Here is a 19664-nt window from a genome sequence, read left to right on the forward strand (position 1 = left end):
GCAATGATCACACTCAGATGGTGCTGTTAGCGCTCCACTAGCATGGATGCCAGTCACACGGTGCTGTCATCAAATTTCATTTCGATTTCACTTGTCTCAACAGGTCTTCGCAAGCAGATTTTAGTGTCCAATAAAGGAAAAGTACGCATACCGTAAATCCTCGAGTATATTACGCAGGGAATTTTTAGGGGGCTGTACCTCTGAAAAACCTAAACCTTGTATATAATACGCACCCCTTCACTAACTTGAGTCAAGGAGGTCTATATAACATCCTTGGTTTTAAAATTGTATACCGTAACGTCCTTTATTAATCTTTGTATATATAACATAATGCAAACGTGTAGCTTTTTTGTGCATTTTGTTTGCAGGAAATAAAGAAATAACAGAAATAACAGTAATAACGTTGCTTACTGCAAGTTATGGATGATTCTTTTATGACTTCATTGCTTTCAGGCTTAGCTTAAGGTATTTTCGCACCCGACATCACAAAATGCGTCTGAATAAACATTGCCAGACAGCAAATAGAGACTCGGACATTGCTTAGAAAATAATTTTCATTTTTAGCCTGGTATATTCCACTAGGAATTTTGACCTTTAAATTTTGGGGGAAAATGCGGATTATACTCAAGGATTTACAGTAAGTATGCTGGTTACACCTCTGGCATAGGCCACAGGTTATGGTCTCACTTGGCTTGCGAGGTCTTCTCACGCACAGCATATTTCCAAAGGTCTCGGTCACTAGTCATTGCCTCGGTGAGGCCTTATGTTCGAGGATCATGCTTCACCACCTCATCCCAGGTCTTCCTAGTTCTACCTCTTCCAAAGGTTCCCTAAACCGCTGGGGTGTGATACTTTTCCACACAGCTATCCTCATTTATTCGCACCACATGACCATACCAGCGCAGTCATCTCTCTCTTTTACTTGTTTCAGTCATTTGACTGTAGCCATGCTGGAGCACCGCCTTTCGTCGAGCAGATCGACCCCAGAACTTATTCTATCGGTCTCTAGGTTACAGGGACATAAACACACCAGCAACGGGAAAAGCGATGTTGGGGAGACAAACACAGACAGACAAACATACATATACATATATATATGACGGGCTTCTTTCAGTTTCCGTTTACCAAATCCAAACACAAGGCTTTGGTCAGCCCAAGACTATAGTAGAAAACACTCGCCCAAGGTGCCATGCAGTGGGACTGAACCCAGAACCATGTGGTTCGTAAGAAAAATAATGAATTTAAAATTACCTGGTGATTCATAATTTTGCCATATGTTTCAACTAACGATTCTGCATAAAATGGGGTCTCGCCGTAAAGCATTTCGTACATACAAACACCTAACGACCACCAGTCACACTCTGGGCCATAACGACCATGTCCATCTTCCATAGCCTGAAATGAAAAAAGCATTGAAAAAGATAAATTATTAAATATATTTGCAGTTATATTTTGACATTTCCCAATATATACTAGCATGCAAAAGAGATACAGTTCTATATTTAATAGATGAGGAACCATGTACATTATTCACATTTGACGGATATTTGTCCTCATCTTGTTTATTGTTAACACAACATTTTGACTGATATACCCTCCAGCCTTCTTCAGGTGTCTTGGGGAAATTTCGAACCTGGGTTCTCATTCCTAAGGAATTTTTTGATGTTATTACTATTGTTGAGGTCACTGCTTGGCATCGAACTCAGAATCTTGGGGTTAGTAGCCTGCGCTCTTAACCACTACTCCATATGCCTGTGTGTATTTATGGAATGAATTTTAGGGCTTATAAATCTAATATTTTCCTAATACCAGTTCCCATATGCTGCTCATATCTGCACTCGGTCTGCTTAGGAGGTGGTTGTGTCCTAGCATATGTGCTGTTTCTTTTAGTTTTCGTATTTTCCAGTGGTGTTCTCTGTCTATTATTTTAACTTCATCCCACATGGGGAGGTGGTCTCCATTTTTGCATACATGATCAGCTATACCCGATTTATCAATATCTCCACATGTCACAGCTTTACGATGTTCATCTACCCTTATATAGAGGTGGCGGCATGTTTCGCCTTTGTATAACCTTATCATAGCTGCATGGGATGGAGTACACAGAGTCTTTGGTCATATTCTCTTCTATTTGCGGCTTTACTCGAAGGATATGTTTGTGAAGTGTTGTATTACTCTTGAATACTGTCCTGATGTCATAGGGGCCGCATATCTTTTGTATCTTTTTGGAGAGGCCTTTCACATAGGGTACCCAAGTTCAAAATTTCCCCAAGACACCTAATGAAGGCTGGAAGGTATATCAGCCAAAACGTTGCGTTAACAAGAAACAAGATTAAGACAAATATCCGTCAAATGAAATTAATGTAAATAATGTACATAATTCCTCAACTCTTAAATATAGAACTTTAATAATAATAATAATCATCATCATCATCGTTTAGCGTCAGTTTTCCATGCTAGCATGGAATAATAATAATAACATCAAAAAACACCTTAGGAATGAGAACCCAGGTTCGAAATTTTCCCAAGACACCTGAAGAAGGCTGGAGGCTATATCAGCTGAAACGTTGTTTTAACAACAAACAAGATGAGAACAAATATCCGTCAAATATAAATAATGTGCCAAGTTGCCAGAAGTTGTTGTTGACAAACAACGGCAGTAATTTTATTCAGCTGAATGCACGTCATTGATTGGTTGAAATTACCAAATACGACAACTTTAACAGGCAATAACTTCTAAAAGACAAAAGTTTGTCAAAACATTACAAGTAAAATATTTTTATATGACACATTCAACAGTGCCCAAATTTTGAAATGTTTAGTTACAAAAAATTACTTCTTAATCCTGCCAGTCAAAGGTAAAGATCCGAATGGATGAGAATTAGTGTTGAAAAGATTCAGATATTAAGGTATTTTTTGATGTTCTTCTTCTTCTTCTTCTTATTATTATTATTATAGTTTCAAGATGTTGAACAAAATCCCATGTTTCCGAAGATGAATTAACCAAACCACCAAGAATTCCTTTCAACACACGGCTAACATGCTCTCCCACTACTCCTACTCATGATCAGAGATGCACATATCGTCAGCCACTAAGGGACATGGTCAACTGGTTATGGTCAAACAACTGACAAGCAAATCTGTGGTATCACATAAATGCAACCACTACACTCTCGGAGTAGTTGGCATTAGGAAGGGCATCCAGCTGTAGAAACTCTGCCAAATCAGATTGGAGTTTGGTTCGCCAGACCTCAGTCAAATCGTCCAACCCATGCTAGCATGGAAAGCGGACGTTAAACGATGATGATGATGATGAAGAAGACCAGCTTGGAGGAGAAGACCTTGCAAATGGACAGAGATTTAGAGACGTCCTACTAGAAGCCTTCGATGAAATAGAAGGGGATATAGCATCACATAATGTGGAAGACAACTGGAGGTTTCTACGGGACAATCTGCTGAGAGCCACTGACCAGATCTGTGAATGGAGCAAAGTCCCATCTCGACCCAAGGTAACGTGGTGGTGGAACAATGTGGTTGACAGGGCTATTAGACAAAAGAACAGGCTTAGAGGGACTGGAAGAACGGAGGTAGCAGGGAATTGTATCAAACTGCCAGAAAGGAAGCTAGGAGACAGGTTTATTTAGCCAGGGGGGAAGCAGATAAAAAAAAATTTGCCAATGTTCTGTGCCATGAGGACCAAAGACTGGAGGTGTTACATGTTGCAAGACAGTGTGTGAGAGAATCGTGATGTGGTAGGAGAGAAATGTGTTCGCATGGATGATGGTTCATTTGCGCTAAATGAGGATGCAAAGAGAGAGGTTTGGAGATGCCACTATGAAAGGTTGCTCAATAAAGAGAATGAATGGGAGAAAGAGAGTTTGCCAAATGTCGACCCAACAGAGGGACCTGTTATCCAAGTTGACAGTACCTTGGTAGATAAAGCAATTAAGAGTATGAAGACAAGGAAAGTCCCTGGCCCATCAGGAATCACTGCAGAGATGCTCAAAATATCTGGCAGTGTCGGCTATAACCTAGTCACCCGTATAGTTAACCAGGTGATACACGAAGGAGTCATACCCAATGACTGGTGTAGCAGCATAATAGTCAACAGCTACAAAGGTAAAGGTGACGCTCTAGATACAAATAATTACAGAGGTATCAAGTTGCTGGATCAAGTAATGAAGGTCACGAAGAGGGTCATAGCCCAACTAATTAGAGAGAGAGTTAGTTTAGATGAGATGCAGTTTGGGTTCGTGCCAGGGAAAAGCACCACTGATGCTATATTCCTGGTGAGACAGCTGCAGGAGCAATACCTAGCCAAAGATAAGCTCCTTTACCTGGCTTTTGTTGACATGTAGAAAGCCTTCTGGTGGTCAATGAGGAAACTAGGGATAGATGAATGGTTAGTGAGAGCTGTGCGAGCCATGTACAGGGACAAGGTTAGAAGGGTGAGGGTTGGCAACAAGTAAAGTGAAGAATTCCGGGTAGAGGTTGGGGTCCACCAAGGTTCAGTCCTCAGACCCCTCCTATTTATCATAGTCCTCCAGGAAATAACGGAGGAATTCAAGACAGGATGCCCCTGGGAACTCCTCTATGCTGATGACCTTGCTCTAATTGCTGTGTCACTATCAGAACTGGAGGAGAAGTTTCAGGTGTGGAAGCAAGGATTAGAATCGAAGGGCCTTAGAGTCAACCTAGCTAAAACCAAAGTCCTAATAAGTAGGAAGGTAGACAAATCACAAACGCCTTCAGGTAGATGGCCCTGCTCCATCTGTAGAAAAGGCGTAGGTAGAAACTCTATAAGATGCACAAAGTGTAAGCTATGGACACATAAGAGGTGCAGCAATGTCAAAGGAAGGCTAACTAGGAAAATAGATTTTGTATGTGGCAGATGCTCAGGAGCAATAAACACTGAAAATGCTCTGAGACCAACTTCTGCCACATCCCAGGGAGAAAAACTAGAAATAGTCGATAGCTTCCATTACCTAGGTGACCAAGTCAGTAGCGGGGGCAGGTGTACTGAAAGTGTAACTACTAGAGTAAGAATAGCCTGGGCAAAGTTCAGAGAGCTCTTACCTCTGCTAGGGACAAAAGGCCTCTCGCTCAGAGTAAAAGGCAGACTGTATGATGCATGTGTACAAACAGCCATGCTACATAGCAGTGAAACATGGGCCGTGACTGCTGAGGATATGCGTAAGCTCAAGAGAAATGAAGCCAGTATGCTCCAATGGATGTGTAATGTCAGTGTTCATACTCGACATAGTGTAAGTACCTTGAGAGAAAAGTTGGACCTAAGAAGCATCAGTTGTGGTGTGCAAGAGGGACATTTGCGCTGGTATGGTCATGTGACAAGAATGAATGAAGATAGTTGTGTGAAAAAGTGCCACACCCTAGCGGTTGAGGGAACCTGTGAAAGAGGAAGACCCAGGAAAACCTGGGACGAGGTGGTGAAGCACGACCTTCGAACTTTAGGTCTCACCGAGGAAATGACTAGAGACCGAGACCTTTGGAAGTATGCTGTGCATGAGAAGACCCGGCAGGAAAAGTGAGACCATAACTCATGGCCTCTACCTGGGATGTAGGCAGTCCACTTATGCATACCTTTCCTTCTTGGGACACAAAACTCTACTTGTGAAGACCTGTTGAGGCAAGTGAAAATCAAAATCAAAATCGATCGACATCAATGGAAATTGTAGCTGTGATACCAGTGCCGGTGGCATGTAAGCGAACATTCCGAACGTGGCCGTAGCCAGTGCCACATCAACTGGCGTCCGTGCCAGTGGCACATATAAAAGACCCACTACACTCACGGAGTGGTTGGCGTAAGGAAGGGCATCCAGCTGTAGAGACACTGCCAGATCAGACTGGGCCTGATGCAGCCTTCTGGCTTCACAGACCCCAGTTGGACCGTCCAAGCTATGCTAGCATGTAGAGTGGACATTGATGATGATGATGATGATATATATATATATGTGGGTGCAGAAGTGGCTGTGTGGTAAGAAGCTTGCTTACCAACCACATGGTTCCGGGTTCAGTCCCACTGTGTGACTCCTTGAGCAAGTGTCTTCTACCATAGCCTCAGGCCTTGTGAGTGGATTTGGTAGACGGAAACTGAAAGAAGCCCGTCGTATATATGTATATATATGTGTGTGTGCATTTGTGTGTCTGTGTTTGTCCCCCCAACATCGATGACAACCGATGCTGGCGTGTTATTGTCCCCGTAACCTAGCAGTTCGGCAAAAGAGTCTGATAGAATAAGTACTAGGCTTACAAAGAATAAGCCCTGGGGTTCGATTGCTCAACTAAAGGCAGTGCTCCAGCATGGCCACAGTGAAATGGCTGAAACAAGTGAAACAAACATAATTTGTCCTAACAACAAACTTGCCCCAGTGCATTCAACATGTCATTCACAAATGATGTGAAGCAGATGGCTGAATTACATACTAGAATTGCAGGTCCCAACATAAGAAATATACAAACTTTAGCATTCAGTCCTCAGAAGACAAGAGGATGCTATCAGGTCATCCCATAAGTTCTGTCCGATTTTACTATTTTTAAAATTGAATGAAATTTAAGAGTATTTTAGAATGTCTAATGGAATTAAAAATTATTTTTATGCATTTGTGTACTCTTTTATTGCCTTTAGTCAACCAAATCAACCCCAGGACTTATTCTTAGTAGGCCTACTAATTATTATATTTGGTCTCTTTTGCCGAATCGCTAAGCTACAGGGACGTAAATGCACCACCATCAGTTGTCAAGCGATGTTGCAGGGACAAACACAGACAGACAGACACACACACACACACATATATATATATAAACGACGGGCTTCTTTCAGTTTCTGTCTACCAAATCCACTCAACAAGGCTTGGTCGGCCCAAGGCTATAGCAGAAGACATTTGCCCAAGGTGCCACAGTGGAACTGAACCCGGAACCATGTGGTTTGTAAACAAGCTGCTTACCATACAGCCACTCCTACGCCTATTTAAACTAATTAAATAGTACATTTAAACTAATTAAATATTATTTTACAGAATAATAGAATTAAAATTTCTTTGATTAAAACCCTTTCTAATATGGAAGTATCCAAAGAGTATTTAAGGCACACAATGCTTCATGAGTACAAAAATAGAAACTCTGCAGTCGAAGCAACTAGAAACATACACTCAGTTTATGGGAAAGAATGCTTGAATGAAAGAACTTGCAAAAGATGGTTTGCAAAATTCAGAAGTGGAGACTGCAGCCTTGAAGGTGAAGATCGAACAGGACGTTCAGTTGAGTTAGATGATAAGCTCCTTGAGGCATTACTTGAAGAAAATCCTGAATTATCAGTTGAAGAATTGGCAATAAATCTTAGTTCAAAACCATACAACTGTTCATCGTCATCTTCAACAACTTGGAAAGGTTCCTAAACTTGGAAAATGTGAGCCTCATGAATTGTCCGAAAGCAACTGCAAATCCCGAGTTGACATCTGCTCTTCTCTCAATTCTCGCCAACTCATTTCACCCTTTTTGGATAGAATTGTGACTGGTGAAGAAAAATGGATCTTCTATTGAAATGTTAAACGTCGTAAACAGTGGCTTGGTAAAAGGGAAAAAGCGCAACCACAACCGAGAAGGGAACTTCATGGGAAAAAGGTTCTTCTCTCTATCTGGTGGGATTACAAAGGAGTAATTCACTTTGAATTGTTACCACCTAATGCAACAATCAATGCTCAAGTGTGCCGTCAGCAATTAGAGAGTTTGAACCAGGCTTTGAAGTAAAAAAGACCTGCTTTAGTGAATCGAAAGGGAGTGATACTTCATCAGGACAATGCGCGACCCCACAGTGCAAAGATCACATCACAGAAGATCGAAGAGCTTGGTTGGGAAAAATTCCTCATCCACCTTATTCTCCTGACCTTGTTTCTTCAGACTACCATTTGTTTCGTAGTTTACAGAATCATTTGGGGGACATAACTTTTGCAAGCCAGGAGGAGGTCGAAACTGACATTTCAGCGTTCTTTGATTTGAAACCAAGAGTTTTACATTGATGAAATTAAAAAGCTTGTAAATAGATGGAAAAAAGTCATAGATAATCAGGGAAAGTACATTGATGATTAAATTTCAATTAAATATAACATTTGATCATTTTTCTTTATTCAAAATTCAGACAGAACTTATGGGATGACCTGATACATGATCAGTTTTTGCTTTTAGAGTGTAGCTTGTACTTACTCTGAGAATTTCTGGGGATATATAATCTGGTGTACCAACAGCAACAGACGACTGGACCTAAAAAATAAATAGAACTCAAATTAATTACAGCATAAAATCAACATGATTTTAATACAGTTATATATGTAAGGGATGAGGTATTATGTACAGCCGATGTAATCAACTAACCTCCCCTACAGAATTGGTGGTCTTGTGCCAAAAATTGGAAGCCAATATTTCATATATTAATCCTTTCGTTACCAATACACCCAAAATCACCCACGAATTTGTTTTAAGTTAACAACCCTAACCCAACATGTCCACAACTGCCCCAGAAAACCTCTTTATGTTTAAATACAAATTTCAGTGCAAAAGTTATTTCATGATGTAAATAATTGAGTTAGGGTCTCCAATACTAACCCCTCAATGGATTATCCCAAGTTTACTCGTGCATCGTAAATGTATCTTTTTAGAACCAGCACGAGTATACCCGGTCAAAATTAACTTTTAATTTTAGCACTCAAACGAGTTTATTTGTTTTGTGTCATTTCATTTTTGAGCAACCACGAATTTACTTGCGTTGTCGTATGCCTGGCAGCACATATTCTGGCACCATTTCAAAGAATTTATGCTTCTAAGTTTTGAACTTTTACTTCAGTGCATTCTCAGATTCAGGAGAAGGTTGATGCCATTTTAGATCCGTCTCGTTCTGATTCTCTATTTTTTATACAAATAAAAGAATGATTTACACATTTCTTTTTCTCAAAATGGATGAAAACTTCAATATATTCAGCAATCACGAGAGCGGTTTTTCATTTCACAATCTGGAAAGCTCTGGCGATGAATTAGACACGTGTAGTTCAGACTCTGACAATTTTTCAGAAAATGACAAGGAAGATAATCAGATAGATGCACGTGCATGGCACGAAATCAATTGCTTGTCTGATTCGAAGAGAAAGCAGATACATGTGTGATATCTGCAAGATAACTTTGTGTGTAACTCCTTTAGTCGAGCAAATCAACCCCAGGACTTATTCTTTGTAAGCCGAGTACTTATTCTATCAGGACATAAACACACCAGCATCGGTTGTCAAGCGATGTTGGAGGGACAAACACAGACACACAAGCATATACATATATACGACAGGCTTCTTTCAGTTTCCACCTACCAAATCCACTCACAAGGATTTGGTCAGCCCAAGGCTATAGTTGAAGGCATTTGACTAAGGTGCCACGCAGTGGGACTGAACACGGAACCATGTGGTTGGTTAGCAAGCTACTTACCACACAGCCACTCCTGCGCCTATATATATATATATATATATATATATATATACCACACACACACGACAGGCTTCTGTAATGGGTGCGTTGTTAACAGTACAGTGAGGGTTTTAGAAGTCCAAATACACGTTAAATAAATATTGTAAATATGATGTCCCTACTTCACAGAAATTCAGTTATCGTGGCGGGTCTTGGAACCAATCTACTGTGATAAACGAGGGATCACTGAATTTAACACAAAAATAAAGTGATTGATGGATCTCAACTTTGATAGTCGTATTTCGAATTTATCAACCACTACCATGCCAGTGGAGTACTAACAGCTCCATCCGAGCAGGATCACTGCCAAAGCATGATCGTTACCAGTGTCCCTTTACTGGCACGTGAACAAAACAATCGAGCGAGGTTGTTGCCAGTGGCGCTGGACTAACCCCTTTGCAGGTGGCACGTAAAAAACCACCATTTCAAGCGTGGCCGATGCCAGTACCACCAGACTGGCCCGCATGCCAGTGGAGCATAAAAGCACACTACACTCTTGGAGTGGTTGGCGTTAGGAAGGGCATCCAGCTGTAGAAACTCTGCCAGATTAGATTGGAGCCTGGCGCAGCCATATGGTTCGCCAGTCCTCAGTCAAATTGTCCAACCCATGCTAGCATGGAAAGTAGACGTTAAATGATTATGATATTTTAACAGGAAGAAAAGAAGGAAAAAAATACATTAAAAGTGTAAAGACGAGATTAATCAAAGAAAAAACCCATAAATACCTTATCAAGGAAACAAAGAAAAGAAAAAGAAGAGATGTAGGAACTAAGCAGAATACAGGTTGGCGGAATGGGTTGTGCACCCCAGACCAAATGGCAACTTCAGCTGTACTTTGCGGATATAACTGGAGAGGAATTGCTACATACAGAATGACCTATGATACTTGTTGCAAGGGCCACTCTATCTCATGGGGGTTACTTTGCAGAAGGATTGCAGTTATCCAGATTTTTGTGGAGAAAATCAGCGGTGTGAGGTCTCGACAGCAACCAGCATAAACTGATAGGGGCCAGTCAGGCTCCTGTACATATTTACATTATGGGGAGTGATTGCTGGGTTTGTGGTTGATCCAGTAAGGTTTGAGCCAGAAAACTTGTTGTAGCATGTTATTTCTCAGATTAGGGGTCTGCCTTTTTTGTAAAAAAAAAAAAAAGGTTATTCTACTGGGACATGTAACATCCTTATGGTCAAGACCTATTGTGATGGGAAGATCTGTGTCGAGGCCCTTCATAATTACAGTAAATCCGCACTTTTTCCCAAATTTTAAAGGTCAAAATTCCTAGTGCGTCCTATATACCAGGTTAAAAATGAAAAATATTTTCTAAGCAATGTCCAAGTCTCTATTTGCTGTCCAGCAATGTTTATTCAGGCGCATTTTGTGATGTCGGGCGTGAAAATACCTTAAGCTAAGCCTGAAAGCAATGAAGTCATAAAAGAATCATCCATAACTTGCAGTAAGCAACATTTATTACAATAAAAGTATTCAGAACACTGAATAATATGTAACAAAAACAATTTGCAAACATATTTACATTCCCATATAACAGTTAAGAACATCACCAGTATTGTATTACGCATGCGCAGAAGTGTTTGTTCGACGAGGTGCTGCTGGCTTAATTACGCACGACTCAAGTTAGAGAAGGGGTGCGTATTATACACAAGGTTTAGGTTTTTCAGAAGTTCAGCGCCCTAAAAGTCCCCTGCATATTATACTCAAGGGCGGACTATACTCGAGGATTTATGGTATGTCATTCAGAGTAGTCTGAGGTCTGAGAAAATCTGAGGTCTCAACAGCAACTAGCATAAACTGATAGGGGCCAATCAGGCTCCTGTACATATCTACATTATGAGCAGTGATGCCCGAGTTTGTGGTTCCTCATTATGCCATTCAGAGCAGTCTAAGGTCTGAGAACATCTGTGGACTCGACAGCAACCATCATAAACAGATAGGGGGCCAGTCAGGCTCCTGTATTTGTCTTCCATTCCTCTGTGCTGTATAGGTGGTAGCAGTGAGGTTACCAAGCAACTCGCAGACAATAGAATGCGCAAGTTGTAAAAATAATTTACGGACGGCACCCTGTAAAACAGAAAGAAAAAGAACCAATAGAAAGAGGGAGTTGGTACTTACAGTCCCATCTGTTAATAACTTCAGGCAAGAGCCAAAATCAGCAAGCACAATGTGGCCATTTTTATCCAGAAGTACATTGTCAGGTTTAATATCTCTGTGTACATATCTAAGCATGTGCAATGAGTGTATTGCCAAAACCATCTCAGCTATATAAAAACGAGCCATGTCTTCTGGTAAGCGTTCTTCATATTTGCTTAATAATGTTAATAGGTCGCCTCCGCAATAGTAATCCATGACGAGATACTGAAATATAAATTAAAACGTAAATATATATATAGACTACCTTAAGGTGACCCGCTCTATGCACGGGTGAGGGTATGGTTGTTACTTTCTGTTTCTTATCACAACATTCTCCTTTGTTACTCTCTCACTCTTCCTTTCTCTCGGACTCTCCCTAGCTTTCTCTTACTCTCTATCTTTCTCTATCTATATCTCTCCCATTTATAAAAAAACAAAAGATCTTGAGTAAGTTGTGAAAGAAGATATTTTGAAAGATCAATCATAAATATCAGGCAGTGACAACAGAAAGCACACTTGCCTTTTGTATGTGCCACTATTTTAGCGGTTAAAAATAAGGAGAAAAAGGATTTCTTTGTTAAATTTAGTACTTATTTTGGGAATTTTTTGACGATTGACCGTGCAAATGAAAGCTCTAAACACGCGCTATATGCAGCTGTAAATTTCTTTCAGAAAAAATGAAAACTTTAAACAAAAAATAAAAGGCAAAAATGAGAAACCACCCCTTAAACTGTTCCCATCCCAAAATGAGAGAAATAACCAAGAAATCAAACAACTTTTCCACATTTCAGCTTTATAGATATTGATTGCAGCCACTAATGTCTAGGGGTTGATGACAATAATATATTAAGATTAGCGGGAATATTTAAACTTTTGCGGCTGTCAACACTTTCTCTTTATAGATACAGACAGACGTACAGTGAGAGAGGTGGTGGAAGAAAGAGTGACAGAGAGACGGCAAAGCTGTCAAACGTTGTTACAGAGAGAAAGTGGAGGGAAGGTAGGAAAGAGAGAGAGAGCCAGAGGAAGAGAGGGTGATATGCGAAAGAGAGAAATGACAAAAGTATGGGATTTTTTGCCCTAGTAACCACAGCTTTTGAGATAGGGGTTTCTAACCTAATCCACTCACTTCCCTGCCTCTTTTTACATGTCCCTGTAAATTTTGGAGCCAATCCGACCCCATCTAGTAACCCTTAACCCGTCACAATCCCAAAATCAGACAAACAAACTTTTTGCATTTCAGCTTTATGGATATTGATTATTGTCATCATTATTATTCAACCTGAGTTCCTTTTACCATGCTGGCATGGGTTGGACAGTTTCAAATACTACATCAAGTTCCAATATCTGCTTTCATGTGGTTTTCACAAGAGATGCTTTTCCTAATACTAATCTCTTTACAGTGTGATCTGGATATCTTTTTTTTATGGGGCACCAGCATCAGTGAGGTCACTAAATAACTTGCATGACAAAGATTCTCTTGATTGAGAGAGGGTGTAGTACTATGGGAGATGGCTTAGGGCAGGATCTTTTCCCTTTGAATGGCAGATCGAGAAATTCTTAATCTTTTCGTTACCAACACGGCTGAAAACACCTTTCGCTCTGTAGTACAAATGTTTTGTTTTCATAAGTTTTGAATTAAAATCTTCAAACCTTAGTCACAATTTATGTTCTTAACACTAGCTTAATGATAACTAAGATATTTTACTATGGTTTTATTATTTTATGGTTGGCACTCAGTTGGTTAAGACGACAAGGGTCCCAGATGAACCAATCAACAGAACAGCCTGCTCATGAAATTAACATGCAAGTGGCTGAGCACTCCACAGACACGTACCCTTAACATAGTTCTCGAGGAGATTCAGTGTCACACAGAGTGTGACAAAGCTGGCCTCTTTGAAATACAGGTACGATAGAAACAGGAAGAAGGAGTGAGAGAAAGTTGTGGTGAAATAATACAGCAGGGTTCGCCACCATCCCTGCTGGAGCCTCGTCAAACTTTAGGTGCTTTCACTCAATAAACACACACAATGACCGATCTGGGAATCGAAATCGTGATCCGACGACCACAAGTCTGCTGCCCTAACCACTGGGCCTTTGTTCCTCCACATGACAACATTACTGTTTGATCTAACTAAGAATAAAAGACTGCAGAGTTAGCGGAAATTAAAATAGGCGCAGGAGTGACTGTGTGGCAAGTAGCTAGCTTACCAACCACATGATTCCGGGTCCATTTCCACTGAGTGTCACCTTGGGCAAATGTCTTCTACTATAGCCTTGGGCCAACAAAAGCCTTGTGAGTGGATTTGGTAGACCGAAACTGAAAGAAGCCCATTGTATATATGTATATATATATATATATATATATATATATATATATGAATAAAAAATGGAGTTAACGCAGGTTTAAACAAGTATTTTTACTTTCTACATATGTTTCAAAAATTCCACTGATACTTATTCAAAAGAATAAAAGGTATAAACAATGCAAGATATTTGATGTGAAATCATGTGTTGAAACAGATATTGTTGTATTAAGGAATGGTCATGTTGCCAGTTTAGCCAATAAAAAGAAAGGAGAAAGCAAAGGATCACTGATGAGGTCACAGAAGTGTGACGAAAGAACTCTGGCCGAAATAAGATTAAGATTAATGTAAAAAATAAATAATGCTGAAGCAAAGTAACATCAAATATATAGTTTTTATTGGCTAAACTGGCAACATGACCATTCCAAAATACAACAATATATATATGTGTGTGTGTGTGTGTGTGTGTGTGTGTGTGTGTGTGTGCGTATGTTTGTGTTTGTCCCCCAACATCGCTTGACAACCAATGGTGGTGTGTTTACATCCCCGTAACTTAGCAGTTTGGCAAAAGAGACCGATAGAATAAGTACTAGGCTTCCAAAAATAGGTCCTGGGGTTGATTTGCTCAACTGAAGGCGATGCTCCAGCATGGCCACAGTCAAATGACAAACAAGTAAAAGAGTAAAAACAATAGACTTACCAAGTGATTGTCATCCTGAAAAGCATAATGTAAATTTGTGATCCAGCGTCTGTCTCCATACACCAGTACATCTCGTTCTTCTTTAAAGCAGGCCGTCTGAAACAGAATGAAAAGTGTAATTCAATGATAAGCAGAATAGTGAGAACACTTGGGCCAGTTTAAAAGCTAAAGGAATACATAATACATTCTAGGGAATTTGAACATCTTATCTAGCCACCATAGTCTGCAGATCTCAATATTATTGAACATTTATGATGTATTTTAGAAAAACAAGGAGTCGATACCCTCCACATCATTACTACAAGAACTGGAGACTGTTTTAGCTGAAAAGAAAATGATGATGATGATCATCATCATCATCGTTTAACGTCTGCTTTCCATGATACAATGGGTTGGACGATTTGACTGAGGGCTGGTGAACCAGATGGCTGCACTAGACCCCAATCTGATCTGGCAGAGTATCTGCAGCTGGATGCCCTTCCTAACGCCAAAAATTCCAAGAGTGTAGCGGGTGCTTTTATGTGCAACCGGCACGAGGGCCGGTCAGGCAGTATTGGCAACGCCCACACTCAAATGGTGTTTTTTACATGCCACCTGAACAGGAGCCAGTCCGGCAGATATAAAAAAATTTTTTTTTGTACTTAACACAGTGTTTATAATTAAAAAAGGAAATAAATAAATATGCTCTGAAATGAAACACCATGTCAAAATAATTGATCCATTAAGGGGTTAAATATATAAGTTAAAGGCTTAATGAAAGTAATTAAGGGTGACCACAATAGATATAACTCACCTCGGCCCTCTTTAGCATTTCCCACTTGTTGAGGATCTTCATAGCATACACTTCTTCTGTTCCTTTCAATTTCACTACAGCAACCTAAAATGGAAACATAAAAATGATATCACTGTCATCATCGTTATCATCATTTCGTACATCATCTGTTTTTCATGCTGGCATGGGTTGGATGATTTCATAGGAGCTGATAAGGCTGGGAGCTGATAAGGCTGGGAGCTGTTCAAAGCTCTGTTTTGCTGTCAGATAAGGAGAGCGACAGTGAGAAAAATATAAAAATGATATCGATTTCCTTATTGCCCATAGGGGGGGGGGCTAAACATAGGGGGGATTTAATTGACCCCGAGAGGATGAAAGTCAAAGTTGACCTCGGCGGAATTTGAACTCAGAACATAGTGGTAGATGAAATACTACTAAGCATTTCGCCCGGCATGCTAACGATTCTGCCAGCTCACCGCCCTTTTAATTGTTTCAGTCATTTGACTGTGGCCATGCTGGAGCACCACCTTTAGTCAAGCAAATCGACCCAAGGACTTATTCTTTGTAAGCCTAGTACTTATTCTAACAGTCACTTTTGCCAAACCGCTAAGTTACGGGGATGTAAACACACCAGCATCGGTTGTCAAGCGATGTTGGGGCAACAAACATATATGCATATATATATATATATATATATATATATATATGACGGGCTTCTTTCAGTTTCTGTCTATCAAATCCACTACACAAGGCGTGGTCAGCCCGAGACTATAGTAGAAGGCACTTGCCCAAGGTGCCACGCAGTGGGACTGAACCCAGACCATGTGGTTGGTAAGCAAGCTACTTACCACAGAGCCATTCCTACGCCCTTTATACAAATATAAAATGATATCATCATCATCATCATTTCGTTCATAATCCGTTTTTCATGCTGGCATGGGTTGGATTTGATAGGAGCTGGTAAAGCTGGGAGCTGTTCAAAAGTCTACTGTCTGTTTTGCTGTAGTTTCTACATCACGATGCCCTTCATAACACCAACCACTTTGCAGAGCATGCTTTTTATGTGGCACCAGCACTGACAGAGTTACCAAGTACCTTTTAAGTACCATAAGAATGCCCCGTTTTAGCATGTGAATGCTAAAGCCAATGCAGTAAACCTGAAGTTTTGGCAAAAGTGTGAATAATTTTGGACTTCCTGGCCATTTTACATGACTACGGTTGGCACTCCGTCAGTCATGACGACAAGAGTCCCATATTGTTGAGATCCCTCAACAAGTACCTGTTTTGTCCACCCTGTCATAGTAATCCCATCATCCTTTAGCATAAAGCTGATCCTCCACCCAGAGAGATTAAAATATAGGACAGGCAAGCACATAAATATGCAGGATACACATATACAGATGCACACACACACATACATACATACAAACACATGTAAAAACACACACACACACATACATACGTACATGCGTACATGTATAGGCACACACACGTACATGTATAGGCACACACACACACACACACACACTGACCCACACACATGTGCACAAACAAACAAAAGGGAATGCAGTGTAAATAACGGACAGAGTCAAGACCATTGAAAAGGTTGCAAGACACAACGAAAATTTTAGGAAAATAAAAATAAGAAATAAGTGGAAATTTTACCGGTCAGTGTGTTACATTAAAAGGCACAAAAAGAAAATGACGCTCCCCAGACACAACAGAATAACAAGAATGATGAGCTAAAATAGAGGACATTGATTAAATAATTAAAAACTTACCTCACCAAATGCTCCACGACCAATAATTTTCAGGGTTTCAAAATCGTCTCGTTGTAGACGGCTTTGCTTGGCCTTTAAAACAACAGGTCTTGCTAAAAATTGAGAAAGCAAAACATAAATAAGAGGTTTACCAAGACAAACAAACTGTATTCAACTTTTAAGAATAAATTATGCATGGCGTAGGAGTGGCTGCATGGTAAGTAGCTTGCTTTCCAACTACATGGTTCCGGGTTCAGTTCCACTGCGTGGCACCTTGGGCAAGTGTCTTCTACTATAGCCTCGGGCCAACCAAAGCCTTGTGAATGGATTTGGTAGATGGAAACTGAAAGAAGCCCGTTGTATATATGTATATAAAAATGTGTGTGTGTGTGTGTGTGTGTGTATATGTTTGTGTTGTCCCCACCAACATCACTTGACAACCGATACTGGTGTGTTTACATCCCTGTAACTAAGCGGTTTGGCAAAAGAGACCGCTAGAATAAGTACTAGGCTTACAAAGAATAAGCCCTGGGGATCGATTTGCTTGACTAAAGGCAGTGCTCCAGCATGGCCGCAGTCAAATGACTGAAACAAGTAGATGAATAATGAATAAAGAATAATGATGATCATTTAACGTCCATTTTCCATAATGATACTCATTGGACAGTTTGACAGACTCCAGTGTATCTTAGGACGTCATTGTGCTCTAGTGTTTGTTAAGGTAAGGGCTAGAGACAAGTGCCCTACCAATCACCAAGTACTTTAGAGTATGTACTAAGCGCTCCTTTCATATTAACTGCACTATTAAGGTTGCCATGCAGCCTGCCTAACTACAAAGCGAGAGATGAGGGGCCAGCTTTTTGCAAGGGAACAGCAAATTGAAGTGTGCAGGGGGCAGGTTCTTGTAAAAGACCTGCATCTAGGAAGTGAGAGACAGAGAGAATGAAAGTGGGAGCTTTAAGAGAGAAATAATGATGAGGTGCCTAGGTGACCCCACAAGACATAGGAGTTTAAGAAGCAGTTTGCAAGTAGAGAAAGGGAAGCAGAAGGGAAAATCAAAACAGGGGCTGCTAGAGAAAGATAATGATGATGAGGGGCCTAGATAGCCCCACAAGACATAGGAGTTTAAGAAGCAGTTTGCAAGTAGAGAAAAGGAAGCAAAAGCGAAAATTAACATTAGGGGCTGCAACAGGAAGATAATGATGATGAGGAGCCTAGATGGCCCCACAAGACACAAAATAAATTGAACTGGTTTGCAAGATTGTATGGGAAGGAGGATAAGTGTATGAGGAGTAAGAAATAGATAGGGTTGAAGGGTGCATGAGGAAGGAGCTTGGAGTTAGAGTGTCAGAGAGATGCGGAAGAGAGGAAAGGATAACTGACAGGAATAGTAAAGATGACACAGTTGTCAGTGGAGGAGAATACAAGAGGAGGTACACCCAGGAAGACATGGGATGAGGTAGTCAAGCATGACCTTTATCCCACGGGGGAGCAGTAAAACCACCAACAGAAGAGAATATGACCAACGACTGTGTGTACTCCATCCCATGCCGCTGTGGTAGGTTATACAAAGGCAAAAACATGCCGCCCCCTCAAAGTAAAGGTAGAGGCTATAGTAAAAGAAACTTGCCCAAGGTGCCACACAGTGGGAAGGAACCTGGAAGCATGTGGCTACTAAGCAAGTTACTTACCACACAGCCACTACAATTAACGGATATTTGTCCTCATCTTGTTTGTTGTTAACACAACGTTTCGGCTGATATAGCCTCCAGCTTTCTTCAAGTGTCTTGGGGAAATTTCGAAACTGGGTTCTCATTCCTAACGTATTTTTCAATGTTGTTGTTATTATTCAGTTCTATATGTAATTTACATTTGACGGATATTTGTCTTAATCTTGTTTCTTGTTAACACAAGGTTTTGGCTGATATACCTTCCAGCCTTCATTAGGTGTCTTGGGGAAATTTTGAACTTGGGTACCCTATGTGAAAGGCCTCTCCAAAAAGATACAAAAGATATGCGGCCCCTATGACATCAGGACAGTATTCAAGAGTAATACAACACTTCACAAACATATCCTTCGAGTAAAGCCGCAAATAGAAGAGAATATGACCAAAGACTCTGTGTACTCCATCCCATGCAGCTATGATATGGTTATACAAAGGCGAAACATGCCGCCACCTCTATATAAGGGTAGATGAAAATCGTAAAGCTGTGACATGTGGAGATATTGATAAATCGGGTATAGCTGATTATGTATACAAAAATGGAGACCACCTCCCCATGTGGGATGAAGTTAAAATAATAGACAGAGAACACCACTGGAAAATACAAAAACTAAAAGAAGCAGCACATATGCTAGGACACAACAACCTCCTAAGCAGACCGAGTGCAGATATGAGCAGCATATGGGAACTGGTATTAGGAAAATATTAGATTTATAAGCCCTAAAATTCATTCC

At 40.4% G+C, this 19664-nt stretch overlaps 1 protein-coding gene across 1 annotated transcript; it reads right to left on the reverse strand.

Annotated features, from left to right (window-relative positions):
- Positions 1–1242: 1242 nt before the first annotated feature.
- LOC115230239 (serine/threonine-protein kinase Genghis Khan-like) lies at positions 1243–17322 on the reverse strand (the record flags this gene model as incomplete). The annotated part of the gene is made up of 6 exons (XM_029800454.2): positions 17228–17322; positions 15468–15551; positions 14675–14770; positions 11651–11893; positions 8221–8277; positions 1243–1395 (listed from the first exon to the last, which is right to left on the reverse strand). Coding segments are annotated over exons 2-6 (591 nt in total), but the record flags the coding sequence as incomplete, so codon positions are not given.
- Positions 17323–19664: the final 2342 nt, after the last annotated feature.

Source organism: Octopus sinensis, unplaced genomic scaffold (genome assembly GCF_006345805.1).
Source record: "Octopus sinensis unplaced genomic scaffold, ASM634580v1 Contig15030, whole genome shotgun sequence".
Classification (NCBI taxonomy): Eukaryota; Metazoa; Mollusca; class Cephalopoda; order Octopoda; family Octopodidae; genus Octopus; species Octopus sinensis.